General features: G+C 38.6%; 1 protein-coding gene and 1 long non-coding RNA gene across 2 annotated transcripts in view; both read left to right on the top strand.

Annotated features, from left to right (window-relative positions):
• Positions 1–27,540, top strand: part of LOC149499730 (uncharacterized) — a 255,114-nt gene that overhangs the window by 214,900 nt on the left and 12,674 nt on the right. The gene's annotated exons all lie outside the window — the stretch shown is intronic.
• Positions 3,472–9,971, top strand: UGT33D2 (UDP-glycosyltransferase UGT33D2). Its single transcript, XM_028179588.2, has 4 exons — positions 3,472–4,376; positions 4,765–4,987; positions 5,492–5,711; positions 8,920–9,971. The coding sequence occupies exons 1-4, from the start codon at positions 3,558–3,560 to the stop codon at positions 9,203–9,205; spliced, it is 1,548 nt and encodes a 515-aa protein (XP_028035389.2). The 5' UTR covers positions 3,472–3,557; the 3' UTR covers positions 9,206–9,971.

Raw genomic sequence — 27,540 nt, 5'->3', positions numbered from 1 at the left:
GAAAGTCGCTACATTATTGTGGTCAAAGAATCTTTAATTATTGCTAAAGTTAAGATAGTTGAACTCGGGAACTTATTGTAAGAATAACAGGAAGGTACTAGGCACATGTTCACGATTGAGTTTCTCGCTGAAGGATAAGATCGTGTAATAAAAATGATTTGTGCATTATTATAATTTTCGTAATTACTGGTGGTAGGACGTCTTGCGAGTCCGCACGGGTGGCACTACCGCCCTCCCTATTTCTGCTGTGAGGCAATAATGCGTTTCGGTTTGAAGGGTGGGGCATAGCCGTTGCGCTGTAAAAACTGAGACCTTATCACTCGTGTTTCAAGGTGGGTGTTAGTATTTACGTTGCTAGACTCCCGTAACCCCGTAAAATCGGGTGAGCCGTGGACTCGTCCACACATCTAAGGAATTAATGAATAATTAACTTAAAATAGAGGTAGTGTTTTACCCATTCTAAAATGCTGGTAAAGTACTTTTTTATTGCCTTTGTGGGTATATCATAAAAGTTTAATTCCAGAGTTGAATGGAACGTGGTAGGAAAGGTTTTTAGAATCGCACTGTGGATGAATTCACTGGTTCCAAAGAGTACAGATGAACTCTATACCGATAGAAGGTGCCGTTGTAAAATTAGATCAAAGGATCACCACGAAAAACTACCAAATAATCCTTTATGTGCGTACGGTAATTCCTATCTCATCAGGAGTACTACATACGCATTCAATATTAATACCACATAAGTACATTCATTGTCAGATGAGTCTTGTTACGTGAAATTAATACCAAGTACATAGATTATCTGTTGAAGCATTTGAATTATTCATACACGGTGGCGTCTAGTCTCGTCTTAGTTTTGTATTAATCTGCGTCTTTACGTTAAAGATTCTCATTCATAACGAAACTAGATATGTAGGCGTGCACTTAGCTATATCTTATCATTTTAATTGGGTAGATCTGAATGAAGTTAACGTCATTATAAGTATAGTTAAAGTTTCGCACCGCCCGCCACCGGAGTTCGTCCATACTTTGCGGGTTTTGGGGTTTTTGGGGTTTGCGGAGTGACTTCGGTTCCCTCTGTATTTTGTACCGTATATTCCATGGGGAGTGCTCTGAGGAATTGTTTGAGATGATCTCCTCATCTCCTTTTTATCATCGCACCTCCCGCCATCGGAGCTGAGTTCATCCATATTATCTGAAACCGCTGCGGTCATCCATAGTGCGTTTCCAGAGGTCTTTTTTGCCACGTACCATCCGGCTATGGAATGAGCTCCCCCCCACGGTGTTTCCCGAGCGCTATGACATGTCCTTTTTTCAAACGAGGCTTGTGGAGAGTATTAAGCGGTAGGCAGCGGCTTGGCTCTGCCCCTGGCATTGCTGAAGTCCATGGGCGACTGTAACCACTCACCATCAGGTGGGCCGTATGCTCGTCTGCCAACAAAGGCAATTAAAAAAAAAGAAGTTATTAAGACCATGGGAATGTCGCCACTAATCCCGAGACACGGTTTATTTATTTCAATCCTCTAACAAAATAACAGTAGAACCTGAACACCCTGCCTATTTCTGCCGTGAAGCAGTAATGCATTTCGGTTTGAAGGGTAGGGCAAGCCGTTGTAACTATACTGAGACCTTAGAACTTATATCTCAAGGTGGGTGGCGCATTTGCGTTGTAGATGTCTATGGGCTCCAGTAACCACTTAACACCAGGTGGGCTGTGAGCTCGTCCACCCTTCTAAGCAATAAATTTATATATATATTTGAGACTTCAGCTTCTTGCCTAAACTTGAGACCTTAGAACTTATATCTCAAGATGGGTGGCGCATTTACGTTGTAGATGTCCATGGGCTCCAGTAACGACTTAACAGCAGGTGGGCTGTGAGCTCGTCCACCCATCTAAGCAATAAATAAATAAAAAGGTAAATGGCAGTCTGATGGTGATGTACATCCGCCAAAGTTACCGCTTCACACTAGATAGCCCGCCAACTCGTTTACCCATTTAGTGTACCTAAGAAAAGCGATCTTTTCCCTCGTCAAATGAAAGTGCACGGTTCTTCCACCCTTACAGTCATAGATGTAATAGCCGTGTGAGTATCCACCCTTAAGCGTGAAGCGGATTATCGATCAAACGATCATATCATCACTGTTAATATCATTTCAAATGACGTTCGACAATTTAAAGTAAAATTTGATTAAATTTAAATTTTTTTTTTAAACTTTATTTACGAGTTCTAGTTACCAATTTAATAAAACTAGAGGTCCCGCAGTAGTTGAAATTCGACTATAATTGGAATTGTAAGTTTGTATACTATTATGATTATATTTTATACTTCTATAATCACAAATTTCGCCAAGGCTACACTATAAAAAAATATTAATAAAGACGAACAATAATAATATTTAATTTATTCTCAATTTGACCACAGCCGTCAAGAACAAAAGTTTGACAATAAATAGTATGCATATGCGTGTGAGCGTCAAATACATGGTATGTAGTGTGTGTAATGTTTTCTTTATTGATTTAATGTATTTTTATGCATTATTTTAAAAAAATATTAGCATTGTGCAATTCTTCTCTATATTCTCTATAAGTGTGGAAAATTTCATACTCTACACAATTTTCGTAAAAAGGGATACAAAGTTTTTGCTTCACGTATTAATATATAGATGCCTAGCAAAGTAGTAAAGACATTGAATGCCATTAGAATATTATGAAAACTAATAGCATTTTCTTCGATTTTCGAGAGTTTTACGATTTAATCTAGCGATTTTTTTAAGGTAATAATAGTATAAGGATTAATTATAGGTGTTAGTATTTCAGCACAATTATATGATGGTAGAACATAAGACATGGATAGCATAATTAAATGAATAGATGTCCAATATGCGTTAACGCACGTGATTAACTCGATCTAAACTGGGTAAATTACGTCTGTTATTCACAGCTATGAATGCACTGGAGATGAAACTCAATTGCCGTACCTATAAAGCTGTAAATTCACTAGAACTTGTTCGTTTAGAGTATCTTAGCTACGCGAATTTCACATTGAAACCATAAGCTTTTATAATTAGTCACAGTAGTCCGTATGAAGCCACATGCATATTACTATCCTGCCAAACTTTGCCGCGAACCAGTCAATATAGTTGAGCACATAATATTATCTCAAGGTAGGTTGTGGCATTTAGTTTATTATCTCTATCCGCAGACTTTATTTGTCTAACATTGGAAAATAAATTTTAATGGACAAATTTAGAAACATTTATCTCAAGGTAGGTTGTCATTTTGGGTATTATCTTTATCCAAAGCGTTTATTTGTCTAACATTGGACAAGAAATCAATGAACAAAATGAAAAAGAAAAATAAATTATGTAACCATAATATTTATTATCTTGACGCCATCTCGAACAAGGCCACAGTTTTTGTCTGCGTATGATAATAAAATCGAAATAAAAATCTAATAAAACAGTCGTCCAATTATATAAGAGTCTTGACTGTCGAGTGAATTAGTTGTGGCGCATAGTTTGATATTTGCGATGCTTTGGCCGAGTTTTCAAACGAAATGAAGCTAATTTTACTGGTGTGCTTATCAGTGATTAGTGCCAATGAAGCGGCCCGGATCCTGTGTGTTTTTCCAATACCTTCAATCAGCCATCAATTGGCCTTCCGACCATTACCATTAGAGCTAGCAAAACGGGGCCACGAGTTAACCGTTCTCACGACTGATCCTATCTTTACTGAAGGCCAATCCCCTGAAAACTATACAGAAATAGACGTCCACGATGTATCTTACGATGCCTGGAAGAAAGGTTTCCTGCAGACGTCAAGAGGAAAATCTCAAGATATTTTCGATCAAGCTAGAGTTGCAATGACTGTTATAAGTAAAGTTGTCGCGAAACAATTACAGACCGACGAATTTCAGGCGGTTTTGAAGGGCGCAAAAAAATTTGATTTGCTAATTATCGAAGCTCCTGTAAAAATACCTAGGATGCTCAGTCACATTCTGGGCGCACCCATGATACTTATGAGTTCTATGGGCGGAGCCTGGGATCTTTACGACATTGTCGGAGCACCAAGCCATCCACTTTTATATCCCGATTTGTTAGCCCAAAGATTGGATAATCTAACGTTTTGGGAAAAGCTACACCAGTTATACAACTACTATTCATTTGTAAGTTTGTTTGATAAGCTGGAGATCGAGGATGATGTGCTGATTAAGAGTATTTTTGGGCCGACGATGCCAAAATTAAGTGAAATGAGGAATAATGTTGAGTTGGTGCTGTTGACAACGCATCGCATTTGGGAACACAATCGTCCGGTTCCACCCAATCTTATTTACGTTGGAGGAATTCATCAGATGTCACAAAAAGAACTGCCTTCGGTAAGTTTTCGCGAAATAATAAGCCTGGTTCATGTTTACCTAACAAAAAGTCACCAGAAAAACAGTTTTAGTGTGTTAACTTCTTCCAAAAGACTGCAACTAAGGACTGCCGTTAATAAAATATTTGAATGGCCCAAGGACTGCTGTTAATATCTTTAATTTCTTGTTATACATATCCTTATGCGTCCATATCCTTCTATCCTATCCATATCCTTATTCAGCTAGATTCTTATTTGCTTATCGGTATACTTATAAAATGAAACAAAAAAGTTTGTAGATAGCAATGCTAGTCTGATGATATTGAAAACGGTTTATATTATTCACTTGCAACAGTGAAAATCTAGATAATGTTGAAAATATATCACTGACATAGTTTGGTATTTTACAGGATCTCAAAGCCTTCTTAGATTCATCTCAACACGGAGTTATATACATAAGTTTTGGCACCAATGTTTTACCTTCGCTATTGCCACCAGAACGGATCCGAATTTTGGTCAAAGTTTTTTCTGAACTACCCTACGATGTGCTGTGGAAGTGGGACAAAGATGAACTTCCCGGAAGATCGAAAAACATCAGGATCTCCAAGTGGCTACCACAATCTGATTTACTTAGTAAGTATAGTTAGAGAAAACATTACCGGCAGGAACAATTTTTAACACACTCCAAGGGCACATAAGTTACCGAGTTTTAAGTTATTGAATGCAATGTCACTAATCTTTAGAAATGAGATTGATATCTCAACTGGAATTCCGTCTATGTCTCTCCCTTGAAATCGGAATGCGTGATTACTTCGCTTCAGAAATACTTGCGTTATGTTCTACCACCATTAATTACGCAACTTAATAAATCTTGTATGGCTATTTTTATTGCAGGATTGTTTAAGGACTAAAGGCCGGAGGTGAACAAGTTGTGGAAGTTATATAAACTTACTTAACCACTCTTAATTTAAAATTCGTAATGGCTATGTTTAAAAGCTAGCCACTAATCATCATTTATCGGAACCATGAAAGTGAGACCGAAGATTTTGCAAAGAATACGCCAAAAATTGATTGGCGATCAATGTTACCATATATAACAAGGTATATCTCATTATAAAATTGCTGTCACATTTTCAGGGCATCCAAAAATAAAGCTCTTCATAACCCAAGGTGGTCTGCAGTCAACAGAAGAAGCGATCACTGCGGGAGTTCCCCTAATTGGGGTGCCGATGTTGGGTGACCAGTGGTACAACGTAGAACAGTACGTGAGACACAGAATTGGACTAAGACTTGACTTGGATGAGCTATCTGAAGATAAACTGAGGAGTTTCATTGAAGAGATCATTAATGATCAAAGGTAATGTTTTAAAGTAGATAATCCATATTTATCCCTTTTCTTGTTAGTGTATCTGTAGAGATACACCAGAATAAAAAAAATCTAGTGCTATTATTTTTAAGCGAAACCATGATATTTTTTTAAGAATATTTAGGCCATTTGTTAGTTTCGGAACGCAACTTAAGTTTTTTGTGTTGGTAAGACTGATGAGCTGTCAAACTTCACTTTAGTTCAAGTTCCGACATGTTGCCTCGCAAAAAGGTAAGAAAAGTTATGATTTTTTCTTGTTTTTATGTATTGAATGAGTGGATGTGTTAAGTTATTAATTATAGATATATTTAACACTAAAATAATTACTTTGGACATTCTTTAATTGTCTGGTTGATGCTTCATGTGACTTTTTTAATGAATGTATCTCCTCGTGCACATTGCCAAGAAACTAACAATTCTATATATATTTGATATGTATCTCATGGTACACACTGCTAGCTTTACTAACAACTTTTACAAAATCGTCATGTATCTGTATGTGCACACTGCCAAGCTGAATAACTGTTCATATGGCTATGCATGGCTTGTTTTATATATTAATTGTAGGTCCATATGCTTTCAAGAGCTAGCAAAATACTCGCATTGGTGCCAAAACACAGTCAGTCATCAAATGATGAAGAAAGTTCGGATTCTAGTAGTGAAGTCGAGAATTTTAATCTTCAAAAACGTGATAGTACTGAATCTTCATCTGCTCCTTCGCTTCCTTCTTCTCTTGAAAATCTTCACATACTTTCTGACGATGAAAACAACCTCACTTCCTGCCCTACAGTATCAATGAAACCAGCGTCTGAAAGTATTTCTTTGGATTCTTCAACTCAAGATTCTCTTCACTCGGTCATACCTCCTTCACCAACTGCCATTGTAAATGTTATTCGAAATAAAAAGCCTAGATTTAACCGAATAGTGCCTGAAACACCAGAGTCATCGCCAGCAATAGTAGCAGCCTCACCATCGCCGTCAAATATAAATACACGCTCAAAACAGCCACGGCTAGCTGTAAGGCGCCTTGCACCTATACAAAGAAAGCAACTGAAATTCCATTGGAATAACAAGAAATTTGAACATAACGCCGAAACACACGATAAACAGTTACCTTCAGATACCATAAAAACACCACTAGAATATTTTCAATACTTCTTTGATGATGGCATCCTTAACATGATTACAGAGCAAAGCAATTTATACTCAACTCAAACAATTGGTCGTTCTCTTAATTTTTCAACACAAGACATCAAAGATTTTATTGCAATAAATTTGATAATGGGAATCGTGAATATGCCGGCCTACACTGACTATTGGTGTCAGGAATTCAGATTTTCACAAATAGCTGATGTAATGACACTAAAAAAATTTCAACAGATACGACGGTACATCCACTTCAACGACAATCTGCTTGATGACGGTGATCGGTATTTTAAAGTTAGGCCACTCATTGAAAAAGTACGTGCCAACTTTTTGAGAGTTCCTCATGAAACCAGGTTCAGCATTGATGAAATGATGGTGCCATATAAGGGCAAAAAAGCCGGTAATCGAAAACAATACATAAAGAGCAAGCCTCGCAAATGGGGGTACAAAATATTTGTTAGAGCTGGCGTTTCGGGCTTCATTTATGATTTTCTCGTATATGGAGGTGAAGACACTTTCAGATACCACCTATTTTCACCAGAAGAAATGAGTTTGGGCTTTGGGGCAAAAGTCGTCTTCTCACTATGTAAAACTATTCCTGATCCAGCATGTTCAGTTGTGTACTTTGACAATTTTTTCACCAGTCTAGAGCTAATACATATGCTCCGATATAATATGGGTATATTCTCCTTAGGCACCATAAGGTCAAATAGACTACGTGGTGCAGAACAAAAGCTTATACCTGATAAAGCCCTCAAAAAAAAAGGCCGTGGATCTTATTCACGAGTAGTATGCAATACAAACAAAGTCTGTATTGTCAAATGGCATGACAACAAAGTGGTTACTGTGGCAAGCAGTTATGTTTCTGAAACTCCTGTTGGAGTTATACAACGTTACAATAAGGATTTAAAACAGAGAGCTGCTGTCCCCTGTCCCAATATAATAAAGCACTACAACGCACATATGGGAGGAGTCGACCTTGCAGATATGTTAGTGGCTTTGTACAGAACGGAGATGAAAAGCCACCGATGGTACTTACCGATATTTTCTCAAATGTTAGATATGTGCGTGAACAATAGCTGGATTTTGTATCGTAGACATATTGGCGTGAATAACATAAAACAACTGAGTTTAAAGAAGTTTCGACATCAAATTATACAAGGGCTCTTACATTCTGGGAGACAGCAGCCATTCAAAAACTATGATTCTGTACCACCAGCACCAAAAAAGATTATAAAAACACCCTGTACCGTAAGGCCAACTGCGGACGTTAAATATGATGGATACAATCATTTCCCTACTTTTGGGTCCAAAGGACGAGCAAATTATGTATCAAAGGTCAGACTACTGTTATGTGCATCAAATGTGGTATGAGGCTGTGTCTTTTACCGGATAGGAACTGTTTTTTCAATTTCCATAATATGAAAGTCTAAAATTAATCTGATTTTGTATTTTTTATTGAAGTTCCATTTTTGTTATTAAATAAATAGTACAAAGTACTGATTATTAACGTGTTTTTTATATTTATTTTCATATAAATTATTATATAATCAAGTCATAGATAATTTGGCAATGTATCTGTAGAGATACATTGATAGCGTAATATATTTATCAATGCCCTTGGCAATGTATCCCACAAGATACGGGTGGTTTTTTTAAAGGGGTAGTTTAAATATTTTTTTTAATATTTTTTCTAGACCCCCTGGGTCATTAAAGTTAAGTGCTATGAATATTATTTTTATATTCGAAAAAATAAAATTCTGCCAAGCTAAGGGTTAAAAAGTAGTTCTGTTGTTGTCTGACTACAGGAGTCCAAAGATATCAAACTTATAATTTAAATTAATGATTATATTCACATTTCGACTACCGGGCGACCACTTGTCCTTATAAATATGTATTTGTCATAAATGTGTATTTGATAAATATTTTGCTAAAAGATTATGTGGCAGGAAGTGAGGTTTTTTATAGGTTCGTGAGTTGTAAAATGTCATAAAAAAATACAATAACTCCTTATGTCAAGAAGTGCTATTACAAAATGTATAATATGTTTCAGCTATCGTCAGAACATAGCTCGTCTCCGGAGCCAGGTGTACGACCAGCCTCAGAGCTCATTGGAGCGCGCCGTGTGGTGGACGGAGCACGTGCTGCGTCACGGAGGAGCCCAGCATCTCCGAGCTGCCGGCGCCAATCTATCCTGGTCACAATACTTGGAACTGGAACTTGTTTCAGTATTGCTTATCGTTTTTGTCGTAATGCTCACGATTTTAATTTCCATAATATTGTATACGTGGAAGCTTCTCAGCAGTTTAAGTCTAAAGACTAAGTTGAAGAAAACTTAAGACTTTTGTAAAAAAATGCGTGATAGTATCACTGGTTCCTAGTACGATGGCAAAATGATTTTGTTTAATAATAAAATATTATTATTATATTATTTTTTATACACAATTTATTTCAATTTATATACATAAAAATGAATTGCTGTTCGTTAGTCTCCGAGTCTAAAACTCGAGAACGGCTGGACCGATTTGGCTAATTTTGGTCTTGAATTATTTGTGAAAGTCCAGAGAAGGTTTAAAAGGATAAAAATATATAAGATAGTAAATATGAAAATGCTCGGATTTAAATAAAAATAACAAGTGTCCCCCGTCGGACGGATACCTTTTGTTTGTTTTAAGTTTATTTTATACAAAAGTTTCTTTTATTTATCGCTTGAGGCAATACGAAGTCTGCCGGGTTAGTTAGTTATAGAATAAATTGACTCCATTACGAGTAGCGTGAGGCGTCCGTCAATCAACTAGTTACTAAAATCACGCGTGATTTGTAACACGTTGTTGAATATGGCGGTCGGATGAGCGTGGTTACTGAATTTATATTTTATAATTAAATATTTAAGAACAAAATTATAAAAAGTTGTTGTTGAACCTCAGTCTCAGCCTTGGTCTGAGTACTCGGGTATTACTGCCCTTGATGTCTTTCTCTTGTTTCTAATTTTTTATTATTATTAATAGTATTGTTAAATCTCTATTAATATATTAATGTAATGCATGCTGTGATTGCCTATAATTAGAGTTGCAGTTATCAATTGCTCTATACATGTCAATGTTATTTTATGTCTTACTGTAAACCCTGTCGGTAATCCTTAAATAAATAAATAAATTTCATGGGCCACCAGACGGGCTCGGCTGGATCGCACGCAACGTACTGATAGTCTGAGTAATAAAAGCAATGACTTCTTATGAACAATTATATTTAGTCTGAATTAGAACATTTAATTGTATTCAAGTCTGATTGAAGTGTACTGAAGACGCGTCCGTTCGCGTGAGAGGCGCTTGGGCAGAGAGCGTACAGAGTAGTGAATGGTAAAACTGAACATTAACATAGATTATTACGGCTTCGTACTGATCTAATACAGATAAACAATTTCGTTTTTACAGAGTAACTAGCTGACCCGGCAAACATTGTTTTGCCATATATAAGATTTCTAGGGAATTTCTAGTGTAGAAAAAAAAACTAACTTATTGTAAGTGTGTAAGGATGTGGTAAATGAGTGAAAGAGGTATGTAGTGCTATGAACGATGAGGGAATATATAATAAAAATAACAAAACCTCATTCAACCACATAATACCTCATTATAACAAAAAAAAAATGTCCAAATAAAAAAAATATATGTTAGGGATGGACAACCCTAATCACTTAGGGGTATGAAAAATAGATAGTAGCCGATTCTCAGGCTTACTGAATATGCATAAAATATTTCATGAGAATCGGTCAAGCGGTTTCGGAGGAGTATGGGAACGAACATTGTGACACGAGAATTTTATATATTAGATAATTACATGTGAATTTGCGTGAACACACGTATTAGCTTCGTCAAGTACATAGAGACGGAATTACCATTGACCCGTCAACATTTAGATACACTTTACATAGATTTAAGAGCTACTAAACAAGAAAAACCTTTTAAATTCGAACCTCGAAATCACGCGTTGGTGACATTCTCGTTAGGAGGTCGAATCGTTTTGGCTACCGCTAAATAACAAAACCCTCAGACACAGCCCACTAAGTTTCTCGCCGGATCTTCTCAGTGGGTCGCGTTTCCGATCCGGTGGTAGATTCTGCGAAGCACGGCTCTTGCTAGGATTCGTGTTAGCAACGTCGTCAGGTTTGAGCCCCGTTAGCTCACCTACTAGTTAAGGTTACGCTGATATAGCCTCTCAAGGCTCTCAGCTTAGGTAGGGAAAAAAAAGTGCTGAGAGCTAAATTTCCATATCAGTCCAAACTAATAAAGCATAAATTAATAGCACACAAAAATGTAATAAATGTTTTATAATACTGGTGGTAGGACCTCTTGTCACTGGTGGTAGGACCTTTTGTGAGTCCGCACGGGTAGGTACCACCGCCCCGCCTATTTCTGCCGTGAAGCAATAATGCGTTTCGGTTTGAAGGGTGGGGCAGCCGTTGTAACTATACTGAGATCTTAGAACTTATATCTCAAGGTGTGTGGCGCATTTACGTTGTAGATGTCTATGGGTTCCAGTAACCATTTAACACCAGGTGGGCTGTGAGCTAATCCATACATCTAGGCAATAAAAAAAAAAAATACAAAATATGAAATAAACGGTTTTTTATTCTAAGCTTCTTTATATTAAGCAAAAGACCGAATTCTTTTTTTATTAATGTTTGTGCTTAAGTATTAAACATTTTTCAATGTTGGTAACGGTTAAATAGTTCATTGTTTAAATTCAATTGACAAATTAATGTAATAGCGAAAATTTGTAACTTTCAATTTAAATTTAATTATATACACGTCTAATCAATGTTTAAATGATAGGTTTATTATTACCTGAAGACACGAGATTATGTTTGAAAGTTATTTTTATAGATTTCATTTCACTCATCAGTCTTCACCTATCGTAGCCTTGAAATCGGAGCTTTTAAAAGCTTCGTTGTACAAAAAGGCCGCATACTAATGTCCTTCGGTAAATAATCACAACAGTAAAAGTTGTTTTTTTGATGAATTATTGAAATATTGAAGTCGTCGTGGCCTAAGGGATAAGACGTCCGGTGCGTTCGTGTTTAGCGATACACCGGTGTTCGAATCCCGCTGGCAGGTACCAATTTTTCTAATGAAATACTTACTCAACAAATGTTCACTGTGGCGGGTAGCCATCATACAACGCAAGATAATTGACAGATGCCTGAATCTCGCTTACGACATTTTCAAGATAAAGCACATATATACAAGTTCCGAACAACAACATTAGGACCGTCGGTCTACCGAGCAATATCACCCGCTCGGTGGAAGATCTTCCCTCTGTCGTTAAGCTTTCCCAAACTGGTGACCTGCGACGAGATATGAACACGCAACCTTCTGATTCATCATCAGCGCATCAAGAACTTCGGCTACCACAATCCCGCATTCTCGCAGATAAAAACAAGTCATCGACAGTCGTCCCACAGCAAGCCAGCATCGCAGCCTCAACAGGACCATCGCAGCCGACTCACCGCGCTTCCTGGCCCTACGGCACGCAACTACACTGCCTCATCGCGCAGCATTCAAGCTCAGTCTCGACTCACCGCAGACTTCGAGCAGCACTAGTGACAATCACGCAGCATTCAAGCTCAGTTTCGACTCACCGCAAACTTCGAGCAGCACTGGCACTTGCAAGCTTATCTCAGCACGGACAACGATAACTAAATATGACACGACCTTCAGTCTCGGAGGGGAGTGATGTGGCGGGTAGCCATCATACAACGCAAGATAATTGACAGATGCCTGAATCTCGCTTACGACATTTTCAAGATAAAGCACATATATACAAGTTCCGAACAACAACATTCGGACCGTCGGTCTACCGAGCAATATCATCCGCTCGGTGGAAGATCTTCCCTTTGTCGTATATATTCCCCCAAATTCACGATTGACTTCCACGGTGAAGGAATAACATCGTGTAATAAAAATGAAAAGCGCAAAATTATGATTTTCGTAATTACTGGTGGTAGGACCTCTTGTGAGTCCGCGCGTGTAGGTACCACCGCCCCGTCTATTTCTGACGTGAAGCAGTAGTCCGTTTCGGTTTGAAGGATGGGGCAGCCGTTGTAACTGTAACGAGGCCTTAGAACTTAACACCTTACTTATGACCAGGTGGACTGTGAACTCGTCCACCCATCTAAGCAATGAAAAAAAAATAGGACCATTTATTACACTATATGGGTCGACAACCCACGATCCAGTTGGAATTAGTATTTAAGAAGTTCATGGAATACGAGGGGGCTATGCTCGGAGTTTCCCTACCCAAAGGATTGCGGCGTTGAAGTGACAGTGGGCAGAGCACATTGCTTGTAGAACGGGTGGTCGTTGGGGCCGGAAAGTTCTTGAGTGGCGACCGCGTACCGGAGGACGTAGCGTGGGTAAACCTACCACAAGATGGACCGACCCATTGTGGTTCGCGGGGATCCGCTGGATGCAGACAGCGCAGAACCGATCTTTGTAGCGAGGCTTGAGGGCAGCCTATGTCCAGCAGTGAACGTCCGTGGGCTGATAGAATAGAAGTTCATGGACATCATAAACTGATCACCTCCTTGTAACATGAGAACTCCTCCCTTGTTTTTATTGCTTATGTGGGTGGACGAGCTAACGGCCTACCTGGTGTTAAGTGGTTACCGGAGCCCATAAACTTCAACGACGTAAATGTCGCCACCCACCTTGAGACATAAGTTGAGTCTCCATCAGCGACCTCATAAAACGCCCTACCATCAGTAAAAAGTCATCAAACCTTTCATTGCCAAATATGTTACAACTAAATCTATATATTAATACGTGAAGCAAAAACTTTGTATCCCTTTTTACGAAAGTTGGGCGGACGGAGGAGTATGAAATTTTCCACACTTATAGAGAATATAGAGAAGGAGTGCAGAATACTATTTTTTTTAATTATATATTAATAATACATTAAATCCATAAAAAAAACATTACACACACTACCATGTATTTGACACACACGCATATAATTATATACTCTTTGTTTATTGTCAAACTTTTGTTATTGCTTAAAGTCTGTGGTCAAATTGAGAATAGGTTAATATTGTTTATCTTTAATATTATTTGTCTATGGTGTGGTTTTGGCGAAATCTATAACTAGAATCATAATAATGTTCAAACTTATAATTTCAATTGATCATTGTCGAATTTCGACTACTGCGGGACCACTAACTCTGCCGGTCCCAAGCCCGGATGAGAAAAGAGGAGGGTTGAGTAGAGCTGGACATTCCTACCGTAAAACGTCAACGCCGAGCACTGGGCGGCGGGAAATAGCCCAGCCCCCGGATACAACCAGAGACCCGGAGCGGAACCAGTTTGCCGTGAAGGACTAAATCCCTTCGAAATACTGATGTGGAAGGACGTGGGAAACCACCACAATTACATCCCAAGAGAGTCATGGACAGAGAAACATTTAAACTGTTTCAAGGCCATTACCACGACCCTCAGTAATGAGGAAACCGACGCAAGGAGGAGGAGGAAGGACCACTAGAATCAATAAAGGACAGTAAACAAGTCGCAACTTACACCGCGAGATAAATCAACAAAATGTACGTGTATATTGAATTACAGTAGGTGTGACATAAATTGTCCCGTTATCGGTTTCCGGGCCACTTGATGCGGGATGCGTCGGTCGTGCCGTTGGGGACGAGTTTGTGCAAAATGGAAGCAAGCAATAATCTCGCCGAAATAACTATTCGTCTCTTCATAAAATATCATAATCATATAGCGGTGGTGTTTTCTTACGGATAGACACATTTAGTATACTTTTTTTTATATTGCTTAGACGGGTGGATGAGCTCCCAGCCCACCTGTTGTTAAGTGGTTACTGGAGCCCATAGACATCCACAACGTAAATGCGCCACCCACCTTGAGATATAAGTTCTAAGGTCACGGTATAGTTACAACGGCTGCCCCACCCTTCAAACCGAAACGCTTTACTGCTTCACGGCAGAAATAGGCGGGGTGGTGGTACCTACCGGTGCGGACTCACAAGAGGTCCTCCCACCAGTAAAAGAGAATTAAAATTGAACATTTGAGCTAAAGATTGATTCTTCTTCCGAGTCGGTCTCTTCATTGCTGAAGGTCGTTTTTAGCTTGAAATATTGATCAGTCGATGCACTATTCTTCTTCATGTCTTCCTGTTCTCGGCGATCTTTATAGCCTCGATTATTGGCAGGGCGGTCAGCGTCTTTACCAGATCTGATCAGCGGGTAGGTGAACGTCCGCGTGATGTTCTCCTTCTCATCTCCTTCTCCTTCGTTTCGTGATCAAAGATTGATTAGTCCAAGATTAATTCGTCTCGAAATATAATTTATTAAACGACATGCAGAGGGTACATGGAAAATAGTTAATTATGTTGTTCATTGAGAATTTCAAACGACTGAATCTTCTTCAGTTCAAGCGACTTGTAGTCGCCTCGAAATTTAAAACTAATTTCAGGGTTTTATCTCGCATGTATCATAAGAACGTTTTTGGAACGAAGTTCCTTATGGGACGATGCGGAGGGGTACCCTGACCGGGAAAAAACGTCCGTAACGTAAGATTTTTATTAGTAATGCACACAGTGTACGACTTAACTTTGTAATAACGTACAAAGAATAACATTTTTTTTTTTCATTCATCTTAGAGCGTTCGTTTGCGCAATACACTAATATAACTCTTATGCAACCGTGAATAAAGTGTACGACAATAAGTTCGCACGTTACCGAATGACCGTGGGTTGTTGCGAAACCTCCAGTTTTATTTTCTTTATACCTCGAATAGAACTTAAAATTAATATTTTTATAATAAGGAACTTCGTTCCTATCCGGTGTCCCACGACACTACACATCTTTTTTTTAAATGCTGTTTCGAAAGTTTTTAAATATTCGTGATCTCGAACGACTGCTGTTATGAGATTAATCAGGAAAAGCAGTTTTAATTATTATTATATGTAAGAAAATATATTCATATCCTAATAGAGCATTACCAAGAGATATTTTTTCCCACCTGGTTGGCCCTTTGGAGGCTTTGAAATGTACTTCCCTCTACAGAGGTTTCTGAGCGCTATGGCAAGTCTTTCTGCGACAGCGACTTGCCTGTGCTCTGGCATTGTCGATGTCCATGAACGACGGCTATGGAATGAGCTCCCCTCCGCGGTGTTTCCCGAGCGCTATGACATGTCCTTCGTCAAACGAGGCTTGTGGAGAGTATTAAGCGGTAGGCAGCGGCTTGGCTCTGCCCCTGGCATTGCTGACGTCCATGAGCGACGGTAACCACTCACCATCAGGTGGGCCGTATGCTCGTCTGCCTACAAGGGTAATAAAAAAAAAAAACGACGGTAACCTTCCGCTATCAGGTGAACAGCATGCTGGTCTCAAACATATGCTCTACCTCAGTGTTTTATCCTTAACCTGACTTGTCACACTGATACGGCTTATAAATTACTAAAAATAAAATAGTAATATATAAATGAAACTGGATCCCTTTTGTACACTCTCATTCAACTGTACAGAACGTTAGTGACCATTTTACGATTGTCTACACCCTTGGAAAATGATTTATATGTGTACCCTAACCTTCATAATGTGCTTGCTACTCGGAGATCAGCAATGTAAATCATCAATGCTTGAACGAGCCACTCTTACCGAAGACCTGATTCGTGAACAAATAATGCGAATGTTTCAAAAATTTACGAAGTTCGACTTTGTTCTAAACAGCATTGAGTTTATTTTAACTATGATCGTTAAATTGACACAGTTCGATTTATAAAATCCAGATTATTACATTTTCTCTTAAGTAGTAAATAAAATCATAAAAACTAAATTTAGGTAAATAGACAAGAAAAAAATATTGATCACATTAATTTTGATTAGGTTTTATTTTGTTAGAAAATAGTCCACGCCAGATTTTTTTTGAGCTTGTGATAAAATTTATTATAGAATATAATTTAAATGACCTTTCTTTGTTTTTGCATAGCAACATATTCATGTGTTATTTGAAATCTATACATTAATACGTGAAGCAAAAACTTTGTATTGTACGAAGCAAGGGGATTACTTGAATAACAAACAACTCGAACCAATGTAGGCGTTAAAATGATATCATCAGGTTATATGAGTCACCAGAGGATTTTACTTGATAAAAATCTGTTTGGCTACTACTCAGAAGACTTTGACCACGGCCTTCTACATCAATAAGACAAGATATAAATCGCGCTGACGACATCTATATATTAATACGTGAAGCAAAAACTTTGTATCCCTTTTTACGAAAATTACGCAGACGGAGGAGTATGAAATTTTCCACACTTATAGAGAATATAGAGAAGAAGTGCACAATGCTAATATTTTTTTAAGATAATGCATAAAAAATACATTAAATCAATAAATAAAACATTACACACACTACATACCATGTATTTGACGCACACACGCATGCATACTATTTATTGTCAAACTTTTGTTCTTGACGTCTGTGGTCAAATTGAGAATAGATTAAATATTGTTTGTCTTTATTAATATTCTTTAAAGTGTAGCCTTGGCGAAATTTGTGATTAAAGAAGTATAAAATACAATCATAATAGTGTACAAACTTACAATTCCTTACAATTAATTATAGTCGAATTTCGACTACTGCGGAACCTCTAGTTATAATAATAAGTACAATTGGAAATCTATTGTCCTTATATACAGATATACATTATGTATATACTAAGTTATTAAAAACATGTTAGAAATAACTTACATCAAGTTTGTTATTGAACCATCGACACCTTGAAAACGCAGACCCGTTAAGGACGCCTTCCTTAATGTAGAAATAAAATGATAATCGGTAATAAAACAGCCGTATCCTTCGGCTAACGATAGATCGTAAAAATATTAGACATGTTTAAAACAGGCTGTGAAATTATAAGGTTATCACGGACCTTCACCTGTAAAACCTCGTCAAAACTTACTAAACTTAAAAGCTTGGTTTTGTTTTGGAACACAAAAGCTGTTTATCGATTTGGGTAAATTTTTCCAAAGACCACGCAGTCCTAAAATGGAAAACTAATTAGGCATCTTAATGATTGATCACTATCCGCAGATTATGACGCCAAGATGACGCATGGCTCTGAAGATCGGTAAGACGTTTTTGTGTTAATTTTTACCAAAGAAAACCAAAAGGTTGCCAAGAATTTAGTCAATAAAAAAACAGGCTAGGTCTCATACACATTTATTTCTCGGCCATTAGTTTCTTTGTATCAAGAAATTTGGTCCATAACAATACAATTGGTGGGGCTAACTTCGCGTAGAGCGGACAATAAACATATGTTCCAATAAAGCCTAGACATTCACGTTGCTTATTGCGGTGATAAAATAAAACGCCGTTTTGCCAAAAGTGGAACGAATTGGCAATTACTTCCTTTACGGGCAGTAGATTGAATGGGATCGCTTTGTGTGCTCTCATTTCAAACGGGGAACGTTAAACAAAAGGAATGTAAGTTACAGAGACGTTTGTATATCAACAGATATTTGGGTGCCTCCGTTGCTTTTTATTATGTTTTAAAGTTCAGTTTCGACTACACTCGCGCTGTGTTTTCATGTCGATTTGCTTTTGTTTTTCAGCAGGAGAAAAGCAATGTTCTCCGTGAAACGTGAATTTCAAAGATCTTATTACCTTGAATATATGTAAATTTTTTTGGACCAAAGTTCCTTACGGCAGGCTTGGAGGGGATAGGGATTTTGCTGCGCGACCGAACTGAAAAAAATGTGATAGTAAAACCGTAAGAAAAAATCCGTGGAAAAAAGTGCGTGGAATAAAACCGTTAAATGAGACGTGCGCAGGTGCGACAGTCGTATACACAAGCGAGTAGTGTATAATACCTTTCTCTTTCTCCTTCTTTCTTTTCGTTCTCTAATCCCTTCTCTCTCTATTTAGTAAATATTTCAATTTCTATGTAATTTTATGTTGTCAACCAATAATAAAGAGATATATTTTGTTATTTTAATCGATAATTTGAATTACAATTTTTTTTATTTTACGTAATTTATTATTTCCTAAAATACTGAATTTCCTAAATACTTTCCCGTCAGCAAATAATCAGCAAAATTTAAGAGAAAAACCAAGAAAACCTACATAAAATTGAGCACCATTTCTTTTTTTGCAATTTGTGTCGATTCTACATAAGCCGAAGGAACTTCGTTCCTACCTGGTGTCCCACGACACCACATCTTATTTTTTATTGTTTATAGGGGTGGACGAGCTCACAGCCCACCTGGTATTAAGTGGTTACTGGAGCCCATAGACATCTACAACGTAAATGCGCCACCCACCTTGAGATATAAGTTCTAAGGTCTCGAGTATAGTTACTGTATATGAATATTCATGTTTCATCGTTATACCACATATTAATGCCAATCAGATAAATCCAATCACATCAAAGTGTCCTATAGCGATTATTTTTTTATCTATTTAATCTCTGGCAGCCTAAGCGGCTAAGAGGAGGTGAGCTCAAGGGCTCAACTTGAGAGCACTTGTTTCCATTAGCCCTAGCTAGAGCAGTACTTCGCTGAATCTACCACCGGACCAGAATAGGGACCTACTGAGAAGATCCGGCGAAAAACTCAGTGGGCTGTGTCTATGGGTTAATTCACTGTCGCAAGCGATGGGTTCGATGAGGACGGTAACCGGGCCCCGATAAGAAAACTATATTTTTTTAAGAAGCGTTCTGACGCTATCTTCAGATAATTGGACATTGAAATTAATTGCAGGTCGTCATGGATATCCACATTTCTCACATACCACGGTGCTCCGACGGCTATCCTGCAGAAACGGAGTTCGATGACCTGGAGAGTGTTAATGTGTGCGGGGCGTGTGAGCAAACACTATGTTGGCAGAGTGTATTCGTGAGCGTGAAGATCTTTCGGCGAATCACTTTATTCTTGTATCCGATCTTGACTATGTTTTTTTATTGCTTAGATAGGTGGACGAGCTCACAGTCCACCTGGTGATAAGTATTACTGGAGCCCACAGACATCTACAATGTAAATGCCCCACCCACCTTGAGATATAAGTTCTAAGGTCTCAAGTATAGTTACAACGGCTGCCCCACCCTTCAAACAGAAACGCATTACTGCTACACGGCAGATATAGGCAGGGTGGTACCTACCCGCGCAGACTCACAAGAGGTCCTACCACCAGTAATTAATAAACAATGCCAATCCGAAACTATGGAAGTCATTCCCGAATATGTATTAGGCACGTATTTATCGAGAAATGTCCCTATGAATTTAGTCGTATAAGCAGCATCAGTTTCCGCTTGTCCATTGCCGGTCATAGGACAATTTGTATAACTGATGCCTTTTCAGCTCTACTCACCCACCCGCTTTTCGCATCGATCGCTCCATTTTTTTAACCTTCTAATACGAAATCACGTGTTTTGTGAAGAATCGATAAAGGGAAAATCTCCCACCGAGCGGATGAAATTGCATCATAGACCGACAGTGCAACTGTTCGGAACTGGCATGTATGCAAAGGTTTTATGAAAACTAGAGGTCCTGCAGTAGTCAAAATTCGATTATAATTAATTGGAATTGTAAGTTTGTACACTATTATGATTGTATTTTCAACGCCAAGACTACACTATAAAAAAATATTAATAAAGACAAACAATATATGTATAATCTATTCTCAATTTGACAACAGGCGTCAAGAACAAAAGTTTGACAATAAATAGTATGCATGCGTGTGTGCGTCAAATACATGGTATGTAGTGTGTGTAACGTTTTCTTTATTGATTTAATGTATCTTTTATGCATTATTTAAAAAAAAAAATAGCATTGTGCACTTCTTCTCTATATTCTCTATAAGTGGGAAAATTTCATGCTCCTCCGTCCGCGCAATTTTCGTAAAAAGGGATACAAAGTTTTTGCTTCACGTATTAATATATAGATGTCGTCAACGCGATTTATATCTTGTCTTATTGATGTAGAAGGCCGTGGTCAAAGTCTTCTGAGTAGCAGCCAAACAGATTTTTATCAAGTAAAATCCTCTGGTGACTCATATAACCTGATGATATCATTTTAACGCCTACATTGGTTCGAGTTGTTTGTTATTCAAGTAATCCCCTTGCTTCGTATCCTGTAACAGCGGAACGCGGTCATCAATCACGCCGCATCTCGTTTAGAGTACAATGTATTTTGCAACTTATCTGTTTGACGTAAAGTCGTTTTTCAAAGTCAAGGCTTTCTGTTCTGTTGTTTTTTTTATTTGGATACCGCAAAGCTATTACAACTGTGTTTTAACTTTCGCAATGTCGATGCTAATGTTTGTTTGATTGCAACGATGAAATATTAAGCTGCCAATTATTAGTCTTTACTGGTGGTAGGACCTCTTGTGAGTCCGCGCGGGTAGGTACCACCGCACTGCCTATTTCTGCCGTGAAGCAGTGATGCGTTTCGGTTTGAAGGGTGGAGCAGCCGTTGTAACTATACGTGAGACCTTAGAACTTATATCTCAAGGTGGGTGGCGCATTTACGTTGTGGATGTCTATGGGCTCCAGTAACCACTTAACACCAGGTGGACTGTGAGCTCGTCCACCCATCTAAGCTATAAAAAAAAATACACCAGTTAATTTTCATTTGGCTTCATATGGATGAAGTAGTATGTCGATTGGTCGATGATGATCATTATCGTTAATTTCAAATTCAATTTCAATTTCTGCCAAATTTGTAGTTGCACTATAAGGAAATGCAATTGGTGATAGGGTGTAATGTGAGTATCCATGAGTATCCAATTCTGCAGTTGGTGGACAAGCTCACGGCTCGCCTGATGTTAAGCGATTACCGGAGCCCATAAATGCCGCCACCTACCTTGAGATATAAGTTCTAAGGTCTCAGTATAGTCACAACGGCTGCCCCACCCTTCAAACTGAAACGCATTACTGCTTCACGGCAGAAATAAGCAGGGCGGTGGTACCTACCCGCGCGGACTCACAAGAGGTCCTACCACCAGTAATTACGCAAATTATAATTTTGCGGGTTTGATTTTTATTGCACGATGTTATTCCTTCACCGTGGAAGTCAATCGTGAACATTTGTCGAGTACGTATTTCATTAGAAAATTGGTACCCGCCAGTGAGATTCGAACACCAGTGCATCGCTCGATACGAATGCACCGGACGTCTTATCCTTTAGGCCACGACGACTTCAGGACTGGAGGCCGTTCATTCTAGATCATTTCTTTTTTAACATCACATAGTTAACTTTGATATCCTCGCAACAGTACGCAATTACGATTTCAATTTCAGACCTCACAAAGCTGTCTGTGTTTGTACAAACCTGATTGCCAGTATACGTTTTCAGGCGATGGAAATGGAATCTGAATGAAGTGCATCCGGATTCCGATCCGATGTATATCCCTGGAGACTACGAGGTACCGTATGAATGTTTAGTTAGAAATCTTGTTTTCTTTATCTTTCAAGTTCCCGATCAGTACTGGTTGGTTCAAAATTTGCCGATTAAGTGATTGATGATTTATCAAACGTTAGATCTTGGGCTAAATAGTAATACTGTATAAGATTGTCTATTTTATTAGATTGGCAGGTGATCTCGTGCTCAACCTGGTTTTTGGAAGTCACAGATATCACATGATGAGTCCTACCCTGAGATGTGAAGTCGAAGTCTTAATTGTGTTGTAATAACGGTTATACCACTCTTGGAACTGAAACGCGTGAACGGTAGTAATAAACAAAACGGTGATCAGTAAGCGCTGAATATACCCTACTACCAAGTTCCTATTTAAATCCAAGCTGTTCTCTAAAAGACATCTTCTAATATTTCGATTCGAGTATTTGTAAATAGGCCTCGTAATATTGAAGTTTCAAAACAATTGAGATTGCAAATAGACAATGCCAGAGGATATTGTTACACACTGGATTTCGGAATAAATAAAATTTCACTAAAGTACAACTAAAAACTGTATTCAACACTTAGCACACTTAAAACACTCAACAAACACTTTAAAACTCTCAATTTGCTTGTTCCGCTTCGCTTCAGGTGATCCGTTCGCTGTTTCGCTTCGAGTAGTTCCGATTACTGACTGACTGCGTGCCATCCCTACAACGCTTTTATAGCCGATACCTCATCCCTAGAATTGTCAAGAATATTCCACATATCTCTAGTAGTTTCCGCTATCTGTCAATAGATGGCGTTGTACTTTCCGAGCGTACTAGGTGCTTCTAGATCCTTCGATATTCGTTCGACTATTCGGCGATAGATGGCATTACTCTTACCGGCGTAACAATATCATGATAATATCAGGTTAGTTCTCTAAAGAAACTTTCTGTGTCTTCGTACCAAGACACAAACCTACTCGTAAGTTAATACCTGTGTTTGTAACAATATGAACATCATTTATGAAATACACAAAGGACAGGACTAATGTTTTATGATTGAAGGATTACTGGTGGCCCGGAGGCCTTTCCAGTTTCACCAGGATAGGTGGGCGAGTAAAGGCTCAGCTAGAAGGGGTGGGATCTGCCAACAGCTGCTCGAGCGCCTCCAAAAGAGACCTAACCACTCTGAAGCAGCTACTTCGCGAATTAATCTACTACTGGTTTGGAATCGCGACCCGCTGAGAAGATCCGGCGAGAAACTCAGCGGGCCGATGCATGAGTTAGGACTAGGACTCAGGTCACGTTGTCGTTAATGTATGAAGATACTCATTGGTCAAAAGTACTCTAGGTCTCCTCTGGAAATTTATAGTACTGTGACAGAAACTTACCCTGAAGTGGCAATAATAATCTCGGTAAGAGAAAAGACGCAAGGTCTTCAAGGCTGTTTAGATACAGTACAACATTTCATCCTATTCTGATGTTCAAGAGATTAAGGTAAACTGAAATCGAAAGAAAAATCCCCTCAAATTTCTCATTAAAAATATATTACACACACCCCTAAACACATTATTTCGTGTATTCATTACAACCTGACCTACTTCGTTGGACCCTGGATTTTCAAGAAAAAAAAATAGCCAAATTAGGTAACCCTAATACGTCTCGAAGGACTACCCTAGTTTAGTGTTTTTATCTCTTTGTCTTACATTCGAAGGGTTGATAGAAATGAGGTTGCCACTCGTGCCGCGAATTACGGGATATCTCGCTTTTGGAGTATAAAAGTGTTGTTCGTTCACAAATCTATATCTATATATATATATAAATGAATTGCTGTTCGTTAGTCTCGCTAAAACTCGAGAACGGCTGAACCGATTTGGCTAATTTTGGTCTTGAATTATTTGTGGAAGTTCAAAGAAGGTTTAAAAGGTAGAGAGAACTATGAAAATGCTCGGAATTAAATAAAAATAACAATTTTGTTTTCCCTTTGATGTGTCCCCCGTTGGATGGATTCCTTTTGTTTGTTTTAAGTTTATTTTATACAAAAGTTTAAGTCTTTTAATTATCGATTAAGGCACTACGAAGTCTGCCGGGTCAGCTAGTTTGCAATAAAAATAAATTAATAAGCTTTAACAAAAAATATATAAAGTGTCCGAAACGTCGGATATGATATAATGACGAACAAAAAACGCGAGGTTACACCGTACGTATTTTAATTAAAAACCTATGACTTGTAAACGTTCTTGCTTTTGAGTAAAGTCTATTTACATGACAAAGCGAAATCTTATGTTCTCCGCCTTTATAAACAAGGTCCCTACTTTTAAACATGCCATTTAGCCACCAAGGTTGGCAACCCTAGGACCTAACGAGGCTCTCATTGGTTACGTGTGTAAAATACTGAGGAAGCATATTAAACTACAACGCATGACGGCACTGTGTAGTGTCGGCACTTCGGGTAATATTCTACAAAATCGTCTTCTGTTATTCTTTATTAATTAAAGCTTCTTTGACGGTTTATTCACGGTTTATTAATTACGGTTACGGCTTACGTCAAACTTTTTCGTCTGTGTGTTGCATGTCGCGTGACTGTCGGCCGCGGAGTAGGGATAAAGTGAGAGGCGCTCGTCAGAGCAGCCAAGGTCAATTTGGCGGCGCCTATAGTTCGCAGCAGCTGACCGTGTAGTGTATAGACTATTACTCATTTGTGCCAGTGCTCCGAGCTATTTTGTTTGTTTTTCAGTGACTGTTTAATGTAAATGTTGTTTATCAGGGTTAAATGTCTATAATGTGAAAAACAGTTTCACTTTTACCGCGGTTTCATTAAACCACACAATCCTTTTTTAATTTATTAACGCTGCAGGATCATCTGCCAAAAGATGCGGTCGTGGACAGGGTTTGAGAGTCGCCTACGATGAAATGGCTATAACCACTTCGGTGTAGACAGGGCCTCCCGCTGCAGAGATGCAGGTCAGGTGAGGAAATGTAAGGGTGAGCGATTGAACCGCTTCCTTAGAGAAGTGGAGTCCACGGACCAACGGAAATAATTCTAAGTTTCAAAATAGATTGTCTCCACGGTGGCGGTCAAACCAGGCATCTTGAAACCTTTGATATAAAAAAAATCTTCATTTCGAAAGGTTCTTATTATAGTTTTTAAAATACGACACCACGTTTTCAATTTAACCAAAGAGAAAGTGCCAGCTTAATCATTTATTAATACACGTTTTTCCTCCAAATGTACTCGCACGTAGCCTTGTAGATGAAGGATTATTGATCTCATTGTCGCGTACGCCGCAGGGCTTTTAGCTTATAACATTACCTTTTGTAGAATTTTAGGCGCCGAATTACCTTTTGTAGTCCATTAAGCAATTAACGATTTACTGATCAGTTAATTTTAAATCCATTACTTCATTAACGCTATCAAATTACGTAACGCTATTATGCTCTTGGCACTATCAAAGGATAGTTTTAATATCTTGGTCCCAATATTTTGTAGTAAATTGAGAGCATCGGGTAATCGGGGCAAAGGGAAACCTGGTACTCTCGCATATCCTGGCTGAAATGTATGCTAAAAGTTTCCGCTCACTAATGTGAAGTCATCGTGGCTTAAAAGATAAGACGTCCGGTGCAATCGAATCAAGCGATGCATTGTTGTTCGAATCCCGCAGGCGAGAACCAATTTTTCTAATAAAATACGTACTTGCCAATTGTTCTCACAATTGACTTCCACGGTAAAGCAATAACATCGTATAATAAAAAGATGAAAGCCGCAAAAATATAATTTGCGTAATTACTGGTGGACATCTTGTGAGTCCGCACGGGTAGATACTACCACCCTGCCTATTTCGGTCGTGAAGCAGTATGAGACCTAAGAACTCATGTCTCGAGGTGAGTGGCGGCACTTACCTCGTACGTGTCTATGGGCTCCGGTAACCACTTACAACCAGGTGGGCTGTGAGCTCGTCCACCACTCTAAGCAATAAGAAGTCTCATAAAGTACCTTGTAATAAGCGAACACCGGAACTATCAGTCACTTTTTAATCCATGGGCAGCTAGCCGATATCGGGGCTCGCTGTGTTAAGTTATTGCTGGAATGTAGACAGTACCATGTGGACGTTGTCACCCACCTTGAGGTCGAATTCTTAGTTATATAGATATAACGGCTTTAAGCCATTATATCTATAAGCATGACTATTGCGCGGCAGAAAGAGGCCCAGTGGTACGTAAGCTGTTGTATACATGGCTAAACGGTCGACTCGAACGTTTTAGAACCTATTCCTAAAATAATAGAATTTAAAAAGCACATCTTTTTTATTTTTATTGCCCTTGTAGGCAGTCGAGCATACGGCCCACCTGATGGTGAGTGGTTACCGTCGCCCATGGACTTCAGCAATGCCAGGGGCAGAGCCAAGCCGCTGCCTACCGAAACATATGCTCCTTCTAAACTAGCAACTTTCCCGGAAACTATTCATAAAACGTAAATTTACATAGTACATTTACAATTCATCCAGGGATTATGCAAATATGAGTTGCAGAAGAAAATTTGTGATCTTATTTCCATAGCTTCATAGTCGCCGGTACGTCATGATATAATTATCACGTTAAATATTTTACAATAGTTCTCTTAATGTTTTTTTTTTACGAGCAGCGGTTATAGTATTTTTTACTGGTGATAGGACCTCTTGTGAGTCCGCACGGGTAGGTACCACCACCCCGCCTATTTCTTCCGTGAAGCAGTAATGTGTTTCGGTTTGAAGGGTGGGGTAGCCGTTGTAACTATACTGAGACCTTAGAACATATATCTCAAGGTGGGTGGCGCATTTATGTTATAGATGTCTATAGTCTCTAGTAACCACTTACCACCAGGTGAGCTGTGAGCTCGTCTAACCATTGAAGCAATAAAATAAAATAAAAATAGTATTCAAACAGATTGCGTTAATAATGAGTATGGTGTATAACCAGAAAATACGCTGATGCAGCCCGGACCTCTGCGTTAAGCCCTACATAGAAGCCACCACATTTTTACTATCAAAGGGGATTTCTAGAAGCTTGGTAGTGGTGGTAGAATATGAATATGCAAATACGCACGACCTTTTTTCCTTTAATCAATAGCGCCTTCTGCCCTGAAAGGTTGTACTAGAATACTCATACGGAGTAATTCATAAAAAAAACCAGTTATGATACGCGAAATGTATACCTTAAATAAAACTATAAACACACTTCAGGTTTTTTTCCCACCTAACTACCTTTGACTTCGGGGGCTATTTTGGATTCACTGGAC

The sequence above is a fragment of the Bombyx mandarina genome, chromosome 28 (genome assembly GCF_030267445.1).
Source record: "Bombyx mandarina strain Sakado chromosome 28, ASM3026744v2".
In the NCBI taxonomy this organism is placed as follows: Eukaryota; Metazoa; Arthropoda; class Insecta; order Lepidoptera; family Bombycidae; genus Bombyx; species Bombyx mandarina.
This window is presented reverse-complemented; position numbering and strand designations above follow the sequence as displayed.

Excerpts from the sequence above, each read along its gene's own strand:
- UGT33D2 (XM_028179588.2), top strand. The coding sequence starts at position 3,558 with ATGAAGCTAATTTTACTGGTGTGCTTATCAGTGATTAGTGCCAATGAA. Across the intron at positions 4,377-4,764 it reads CACAAAAAGAACTGCCTTCG|GATCTCAAAGCCTTCTTAGA; the intron begins GTAAGTTTTCGC and ends GGTATTTTACAG. Across the intron at positions 4,988-5,491 it reads ACCACAATCTGATTTACTTA|GGCATCCAAAAATAAAGCTC; the intron begins GTAAGTATAGTT and ends TCACATTTTCAG.